This window comes from Oncorhynchus mykiss, chromosome 18 (genome assembly GCF_057628025.1).
Source record: "Oncorhynchus mykiss isolate SJ-2025 chromosome 18, ASM5762802v1, whole genome shotgun sequence".
Classification (NCBI taxonomy): Eukaryota; Metazoa; Chordata; class Actinopteri; order Salmoniformes; family Salmonidae; genus Oncorhynchus; species Oncorhynchus mykiss.
This window is the reverse complement of record NC_143039.1, coordinates 24,275,001-24,284,543: the sequence shown is the minus strand read 5'-3', so window position 1 is coordinate 24,284,543 and position 9,543 is coordinate 24,275,001. Positions and strand designations below refer to the sequence as shown.

Sequence of the window (9,543 nt, the reverse complement as noted above, 5' to 3'; positions counted from 1 at the left end):
ATGTTATTTTAACCGACAAAAAAAAAATGCTTTTCTTTTAAAAACAAGGACATTTCTAAGTGACCCCAAACTTTTGAACGGCAGTGTGTGTTTTAAATGTTTGATAGCTCCTGCCTCGACCTGGTCTCACTTGAAAAACACATCAGGAAAACATATTCTTTACCACATTTAACCAGAAAATATCATTGAGATAAAGGCTAAGTGAATATAAATGCATGGGTCTCCCGTATGCAGAACTCTGTCATCATTTATTTAATATCCAGGTCTGGCTCTTCTGATTTCAAAGTGTCCTTTCTGATCGGTGTGATTAGAACTGAATTGGCATATTACATTTTCAACGTGGTCTCATAACCAAAGAGCTTCTGAAAATAATACTTCCAAATCGCGTGGGCTTTCATCTTGATCCTCCCTGTCTTCTTACATTACAGTAAAATAGTCCCCTAACATGATTAACAATAGAAATTGCATGTCTTTTTCTCCTTATTAGAATGGGAATAAATAGCAATACGTTGCCACTGGCACTTGGAAGTCATTCAACATTCTGGAATGGAACTGAATCCAAATAGGATTTAGGGAGTTGTGATTCTAATAGAACACTTAGAAGGGACGAACAAACTCCTCGTTGGGTAGAGTTGAGGGAATATTGTCATCCTCCGTTTGTCATGAATAACCCCCATGGTTCTTACCATTCAATCAACCCACTGATCTAACTTTGAACAGAGCCACAGTACGCAGCCTCCTGTCTCCTTTCCCCTGAGGCACGTATCAGCCTCATTGAAATACTGATTATTTCATTCGGATCATAATATCTTTCAGAATGTGTAATAATGATGGCACAGTGATATACAGAACAACAGGGCTGTGTTTTGTAGAAACATGTGTTTTGTCCAGCAATGTAAAACTGATGCGGCTAAATCACGTGTCAAATGACAAAAGCTCTGTATGGTTATTGTTAGTCAAATTGTATTAGTCCTTATACAGTACATCTCTCACATTCGTGGTGAGACAAAGGGGATGTCATGGTATAATATAGAATTAATGAACAGTATGGATGTATCTACAGGCTTACATAGAGTGAGAGGCATGCACAGTACAATGAGGATGTATGGACTGTAATTGTGCTATTTTGCTCTCAACGAGTCCCTCTTAAATTGCTCCTTATAGGGGAATAATAAAGTTGTATTGTGTTGTATTGTGTTGTGTAGTCACATCGAGATGAGCTCCCAAAGGCTACGGAATGGAATTTCTGCACAATTGACTCCATCAAGGCGGGAGGTTAGAGGTGTTGTGAAGCTTTCTGCTCCTGCTCCCATTCTAGTCACTTCCTGATTTGAGTAAGCGTTCAGGGGCCATCGTGCCGGGCCCTCAGAGTCACAGGTGTCATAGTAACTGTCAGAGGCTCCGCCTTAATGGCTCCTGGGGTGAGACGGGTCATACAGCTTCATCTGGAACACACCCAGGCCGCATCAGGTCACCCTCGTTTGGGTGCAGGTAGAGAGTTTGGATTGGAGGGACTTTATTCAAATGCAAACCATTACTGCGATATACTACTGTGTTGCTTGTCTGGTGTTGTGGAAGAGTGTTGTCTGGATATCTGGTTTTATATAGAGCGTCATTTAACCTTATCTCAATGATTTGGGTTTGTTTTATTTACTGAATGGTGTGTTGTGCTCGCTTCACAGAGACTCAATCAGTCAATCATGTTTGCATTGAATAAAAATGTCCACCCCCCCTACAAAGTAGAAAATAAAAATAGTTTCTCTAGTAGCTGAAGGTCTTATAACAACTGTCCCTAGATGCATAGCTCCCAAACTAAAAGTGGAGTTCTGGTAAAACCCACCGCACCACTACTCGACTCAGTGTGAACTGATCCGTTATTAAAACACCATTAGAAGTCCGTAATGAACAGGCAATTCCACAGACAAAGAAAAAAAAAGTGTAATGATTCATAAACAATCTTAGCAAATAACAGCAATTTCAGACCTAATTCTGAGATTTCACGTCTGAATGCCTCGGCAGTACACACTCCATTAAACATTGTGAATAGCAGCCTTGCTTTAAGATCACTACCTCAGCAAGCCTCTAGAACTGAGATAGCACTGTAGATGGTCCTTCAGTGCTTATTAGGATTAATTACTTTAATCCAGTATGTTACAGAATAATCAAGTCTACCCGCGGTGAATGGTGGGCTTTCACAACAGGTGACAAAATGTTTGTCAAAAACAGCTGAGAATTCATTAATCAAATGCCTGGCTTGTCAAGTCAGTTTGACTCTGTTATTAGCATGGATACACACAGGCTGACAACTCTGAGGGCAGAACATGTGCTGTATTATAATGTACCCATGAAACTTCGACAGGCTATAAAGGCTCCATTAGTGATATTCCAAGATGGGTATTTGGGTAGATGCTAAAAGATGCCATGGTTTTGTACTAACAAACGTCAGACAAAAAAGTAGAGACTTCTATAGATGCAAGTTCATTACTGCCTTCATTTTCCTGGAAGAGTAGCTGTTGCCTTGGCAGGAACTAATGGGGATCCTTAATAAACTCCAGGAAGAGTAGCTGTTGCCTTGGCAGGAACTAATAGAGATCCTTAATAAATACAAATATATGACATGCTAGATCGCTATGTTGCAATTAATCTGGGTTTATTCTCATGTACTGCAGCAGGAGGTCTCTCCCTTCTACCTGAAGATCTCCTAAGGCTCAGGTTGTTCTATACCCCTCCACACACACACACACGTTATCATGTATTCACACACGTGTACAAACACACGTGCATACACACACGATCACACACACTTCTCTAATCAGAGGTATTACACCATGTATACTGGGATGTGAGAGCCACTCAAAACACCCCCTGATCACGATCCACACCCCCTGATCACGATCCACACCCCCTGATCACGATCCACACACCCCCTGATCACATGTCATATTACCACAGACATCTGACCATTACCATTACATAACATGGTCTACAGATTGAATAATACACATGGACGTTTTTACAGGCCTACTGGGAGTCCAGCTTTCTTCTCTCTACTCTTTCCATCGCTCCTGTATTTATCCTTCTCTCCTCTATCTTTCCGTCTCCTTCTCCCTTACTCTGGCTCCCTCTCCTTCCACATCCCTCCCTTCTCTCCATCTCCATCTCTCAGCTCTGGGTAAATCCTATCTTTCCGTCTCCTTCTCCCTAACTCTGGCTCCCTCCATCTCCATCTCTCAGTTCTGGGTAAATCCTATCTTTCCGTCTCCTTCTCCCTTACTCTGGCTCCCTCTCCCTCCATCTCCATCTCTCAGTTCTGGGTAAATCCTATCTTTCCGTCTCCTTCTCCCTAACTCTGGCTCCCTCTCCTTCCACATCCCTCCCTTCTCTCCATCTCCATCTCTCAGTTCTGGGTAAATCCTATCTTTCCGTCTCCTTCTCCCTAACTCTGGCTCCCTCTCCTTCCACATCCCTCCCTTCTCTCCATCTCCATCTCTCAGTTCTGGGTAAATCCTATTTTCCGCTGCCAGACATCCATCGTCAGGGATGTGAGGAGCTGAGAGCGTTTTTAAGTGTACGTTAAAACCTTCTCCTGGCACACAGCGGCGCAGGGACCGCTCTAAAGAGGACAACCCCTCCGCCTGCACATAGCCGTGTTCATGTTCAGCACATTCAAAAACACCACAAGTGTTTCCCCCAATACCACTTACAAGGGACGAAATATAAGGGTCCTAGGAATAATGTGCTGGATAATTCATGTTTGAAGTGTGAAAATAAATGTAAGGATATAGACTTAGGCTCATATTAATTTAAAGAGGAAAAAGACAGAACTAACAACTTATTTTCAACAGCATAAAAGCATCACAAATACAGGATTCTGGAAGTCTTAAATTCTGCCATAAAGCACGCTGGCCTAGATACTCTTTATCCGTGACAGACAGATTGACAGATCTCAGATCCAGAAGCCCGAGGACGGTAGAGGATACAAAATTGACGGAAACTGAAAAGGATGTCCAAATCAAATCAAATCTCACACAGTCGTTCTAATCATTATGACATCTTGAACATTAATGAGTTATCCCAGTCTCTGTTCAACACTAAGGGTGGTCTTGGGCATACAGCCCATAATAAGGCATACTGCAGCACCACCATCTGGCTGTTGGGTGAGGTGTAACTATTGTGCATGATGGGAAAATGTCTGAAAATGGATTATAATATGACAAAATATTATAATAGTAAGGCTAATAACACGGGACGATTAATGGTTCTTTCATAATCTTCTTTCAAAAACAACAAACTCATGTTTTATTTTTGGTTTTATTACAAGCACATGTACAATTAGTTGTTTGCCATTGATAGCTACAGAAAGGCTGGCAAAAATCCACATATATCTACAGAATTCAATCTGTTAAAAACTGTATAGAAAAAGACCCCAAAACTGTACATGAATTACCTTTACTACATACAGTAATATATATATACATACACACATACACACCTTAAAGAGTGTACAGAAGTATACATAGATGTAAATATAGTCAAAGTTATGAGTGATGTCATAACGCTATGTGCCGATGCATTGTAAAAGAGAAATACACATTCTGTTCAACTGTAAAGGCTGTCTGTAAAGTTCAAGCCTCACTAAGTCAGTAAAGTTATATATTAGAACAATAACCATCTACTATAGTTATTCATTAACCCATAGTCAATGGCTTTCAAAGTATATTTTTAAAAACAAACCCATATTTCATGTGAGAAACATGTATTATTTCAGTGCAGGAACACAGAAGAGACAATTGTACTTGGATTTCTTAGTATATTAATTGACAGAAAGCAGAATTGTAAAGCTATATCGTTTCATTTGAGCGATGTCTCTCTTCCCCGTGACAGCTGCAAAGATGGTGGCTAGATTAAGATAGTTCACTCAGGCTGTTTACCGTTGGAAAAAATGGTATGTTACGGTCTACTTAACTGGGTGCTTCCATAGACACCAATGCAACAGCAACAGCAACTCGGTCTGGTCTGCTTAGTTAGACATTCATTGAACCAGAAGAGAAAAAACGAGTGAGTGAAGAGGTCTCCCCTTCTGAATATAAAAATAACAAAACAGGATTTTTCTAAGATATACAAAAAATACCTCGATGAGAGAATTCTGATCAGAACAGGGTCGCTGCCTGGAAAACACTACATTCTTACTACGTGTCAGTATTTGGTGATCATTTCAGTTCTGGATCATGGAAATGTTCTGATGTACTGCAGTGGTTTGTCCAACATAATTCTAACAGCAACAAGCCAGCTCACAGTTGAACACGTGGGAGTTTTGTTCAATAGCATCCATCCTTGTTTGCTGATATTACTAAGATCCTAAAACACAGATATCTGTCATAATGACAGGCTTTAAGGAGTAGGCTTCATATACATTCAATATTCTGAAGCATAGCCAGCAACACCTACAGGACTAAAACAGTCAAATGCACATACTCTCTCTTTCTCCATCTCTCTGAGGGTTTGTCGCTCACAAAACCAACACTTTCCTCCAAACCAACTGACATTTGAGTTGAGCTCTAGGCCATTTCAAACAGGAAACCTAACAGAGACAAAATGCTACACAGAATATCAAACAAAGAATCTCAATACAATCAATTCTAGACAACACAGTCAACTTATAATAGCGTAGTTTGCTTCAAGTTTTCAAGCTTTTATGGAATAGGTTTCGACTGGACTAGACCTCAAAGCAATTAAGAGAGATATTTCAGTTTGGAGAGTGTTGAACTGTCAGAGAAAGAGAAGTTATGCTTGTTTGATTCATAAACTCACAGAGAAGCTCATTACATTCAGTGGTATGACAGAGGCAGAGCATGCAAACAAGTCAGTCAACATTATAAACAATCCTAAACGAATGTCTAAGTACCAGTCTCATTCATCCTCTAACTAATTAACATACTACACAACAATTAACACTTCTAATTAACCACAGAAGTGCTGATAAAAACACTAGTTCTCACCACTTTTGGAGTCATCCACTTCCTTACAGCTGGCCAATCATAATTTAGTCATCCATTGTAATCATTCATTCATGAATCAATCATTCACTAATTCATTCATATTTGTAAACCTTGTCATAGCAATGTCCAGTGTTATAGTTCTGACTGTGGTGTAATGTCCAGTGTTATAGTTCTGACTGTGGTGTAATGTCCAGTGTTATAGTTCTGACTGTGGTGTAATGTTCAGTGTCTTTACATTTCAGTGAAGATTCATAATACCACCTAATAACAGACGGCCATCTTAAATATCATTGCTGCTTTCAATGAAACAGACGCACGCGCGCGCGCACACACACACACACACACACACACACACACACACACACACACACACACACACACACACACACACACACACACACACACACACAGAGTGTATAACAACATCCTTATCTATATATGGGACATCCAAATACTTTTGTTCCTCTTGGTTTGAACTGATCCCACAATGCACCACAGGACCACAAGACATCTACTGTCAAGCAGCTAAATGTGTCTAGAAAAACCTTGGTTTTGGTACAGTCCCCCCTCCATCTCCCTTTCTCGTTCTCTCTCTCCTCACACCCACCACACAGACTGTGTTCTTAGGAGACGGATGGAGGGATGCATGACCGGATGAAGGAGTGAATGGATGAGAGGAGGAGTGGAGGATGAGAGGAGGCGGCAGTGAGGAGGAGGAGATGTAGTGAGGCTCGAGAGGACAGATCCACACAAGCATCACTTCAAAAGGAACAAGAGGAGAAACGGTAGAGGTAAAAAAAAAAACATGCAAAAATTAAACAGAGAAGATCTGAGGGAGGGAGAGAGCACACAGTGACAGATGAGATGTTAAGACCCCTGACAGACTCTTGTGATAGAATTATAACACTCTTATAACACCTTCATGAGGCTCTCACGCATCGTGTGAGACTTCTATGGGTATGTTCTATATTATTTATGCCAAGGGACAGAGCAAAGCAGCAAAGCATAATGTCTACATTCTACATGTTATATTTCTGTAACAGAGATCCACTGCTCTTAAAGGCTTCAGATCTGAGTGTGAGAGATGTTAGATATCTACATGGACAACGTTAAAGCCCAGAAACAAAGTAGGTTCTCTCTCCTATCTAATACTGTCCACCTTCCTCTGTCCCACCCAGTCTCAGTGTAAGGCAATAACCAGCAAGGCAAGCCATTGAAAAAGTATTTTCTGAGCCTTTGGTTCCAGACTACTGTGTATTTCAAAGGAAACACTGTGTAGATGTTAAGGCGGAAAAGGATTCCCATGCATACTGGTTTCCCACTGTGGGACCTTAGCACTACGTGAGGCAGGATGCCTCAGCTTCCATGTCAGGAAATGGGACGGTTACAAGGGGGAATGGAGGTATAATCACATCACTCCACAGTAGACACAAGGACAGTCTATGACACGGGATGCTACACACACAGAACTGTCTCTAGTCCAGTAGAGATAAACCACTATCACGGTCTAGCCACTTACAACTGAACTGGAAAAGACTAGTGTCTTATGGGGTGTTCCTGGATAAGAGATATGCACAGAGGCAACACCAGTTTGTTCTATAGAGCAGGACAGAAAGAGAGAGGAAGAGAGGAAAAGACAAGACAAAAGAAAAACAGGAAAGTGTGGTCAGTTAAAGCACATGCAATACCTCTGAACATCTTCCATTCATACTGGGCATCCCTGCTTTATGACACTTCAAATGACATCATCACTGACCCACAGTAGGCATTAATGGGTGGAGCCAAGGCCCTTTCCACCAATCCACAGGCACTGCTTGCCTGGAGCCAAGACTGTTCAGTTCACTCAGCTCCTTGTGCTAACACAACACAGCCGTAGGACTGTGGATCATGTGGATCGTCCTTCTGTGTGTATTTGGTGTTTGTTTGCTTTTTCACAATGACATTGGTAACTGTAAGTGTCTAGATTAGGTATCTATTGTCTAGAGGACAGATTGTTCCAGTGACCACTCAACACTGAAATCTTGGTCTAGACTTCCAGTCTAAATCAGACTAAACTCCACTCTAGACTACACCGAGGTCTCAGGCCCTGCCCCATTGTGGGCGTAGCCAGCCCCAGAGTGACGGGAGTTGCCGGCGAATCGGAGGAGTGGGGTGAAAGTGCAGTAGTCGGGCCCGCTCCTCCAGTGGGTAAACATTAGTTTTTTGGTGAAGGGTTCAGACCTTCTGGGAATGGGGTTCTGGTGGTCGGCCCTCCTGCGCGTGGGCGCGTGGAGAGATGCCAGCGGGGTGAACTCCGATAGCTGGCCGTTATACAGCTTGTCTGCATTCTGTAAGGGAGGGATGGAGAGATGGGAGGAGAGAGAGGAAAGAGGGAGAGAACAGAGGAGTTATTATCTGGATCAAGGGAAGTGGTAGCCAATTCAGGTCCTCAAAAGGTGTGGTGTGTGAAGGGTTTTGTTCCAGCCCAGCATTAACCTGATTCAACCATTTCAACTATTTCAACTTATCGTGGTCTTTAATTAAAAAACATTTTATTTAATCCAGTGAGTCTAAACTGGGTAGGAACAAAAGCCTGCATACAACACTCTGCTGTCTGCCAGAACCAGGATTGACCACATGGTGGACCCAGAAGACGACAAACCCCACCACTACCCCTACCCCAAAACCACATCAACACAAACACACCAGACCCTGTTAGCAAAAGATGTCAGGGAGCAAAACTGAAGAAGTGAACGGTCGGTCAAAGCATGCAGCATGTCCTCAGAGAACATCAAGGTGAATACGGCTGTTCAGTCTCAGACAAACACACTGCCGAGCTTATAACTGGACTCACTGAACATCAATCAAACCTATTGTGGATTGGTGAAAGCTAGATTCTAAACCTCACTTTCACCTATCCAGCCATACACAATTCAGTGCTTACTACCTCTAGGTGGAGGAACAAATTCAGGATGTATTCTAAATGTATAGGAACAGGGCCCAAGCCAGACCATATGGTGTTAGGCAGGGGAGGGAGATCCTAGCAGTGTGAGCCTTCTGCTTAACTCAGTTGGGACTTTGGGATAGATCGACAGGAGTCTAGCCTCACAGGCTAAACAGACGGACTACATGGTTTAATTAAGGAGAGGTCTGGCCCAGAGACTTAGTACACTACAGGGGAGCCACGCATCTCCTGACATCCTACTAATTTAGCTGATGCCGATTGTGTTACCTTGAGCTCGTTACTAAACACAGGCTGCAGTACCTTCTGTAAACACTGGAGGGGGTAAGTGCTCTACTTTAAAATAGTACTTGTTCCGCTGTCACAAAACAATTGCTATGGCACTGATGATAAACGCATTCAGCATTCAAAAAGAGAATAACACCTAATTGATATGTTAAGCTAGTTGTGATAGCTTTACCAGGAAACATATTTAATTCATTAGGGTAATGAACAACTCTTAGACTGATGGCATAATGCTTAAAACTTCATCTGGGACTAGACAGCCTGTCAGTGCCCCCCCAGCCCTTCACCCCAGCCCTTCACCCCAGCCCTTCACCGCAC

At 42.2% G+C, this 9,543-nt stretch overlaps 1 protein-coding gene across 12 annotated transcripts in view; it reads right to left on the bottom strand.

Annotated features, from left to right (window-relative positions):
* Positions 1 to 6,417: 6,417 nt before the first annotated feature.
* The window catches only part of LOC110495683 (phospholipid-transporting ATPase IH), a 67,649-nt gene continuing 64,523 nt past the window's right edge, over positions 6,418 to 9,543 (bottom strand). For 5 of the 12 annotated variants that reach the window (XM_036952044.2, XM_090207915.1, XM_036952048.2 and 2 more), the window contains one exon: positions 7,702 to 8,326. In XM_036952044.2, coding sequence (XP_036807939.2) covers positions 8,066 to 8,326 — 261 coding nt within the window. In that variant the 3' untranslated portion in view covers positions 7,702 to 8,065. Of the gene's footprint in view, positions 7,596 to 7,701; positions 8,327 to 9,543 lie in introns of those variants that run through there. The other 7 variants (XM_090207918.1, XM_090207917.1, XM_036952046.2 and 4 more) reach the window with 4 other exon arrangements.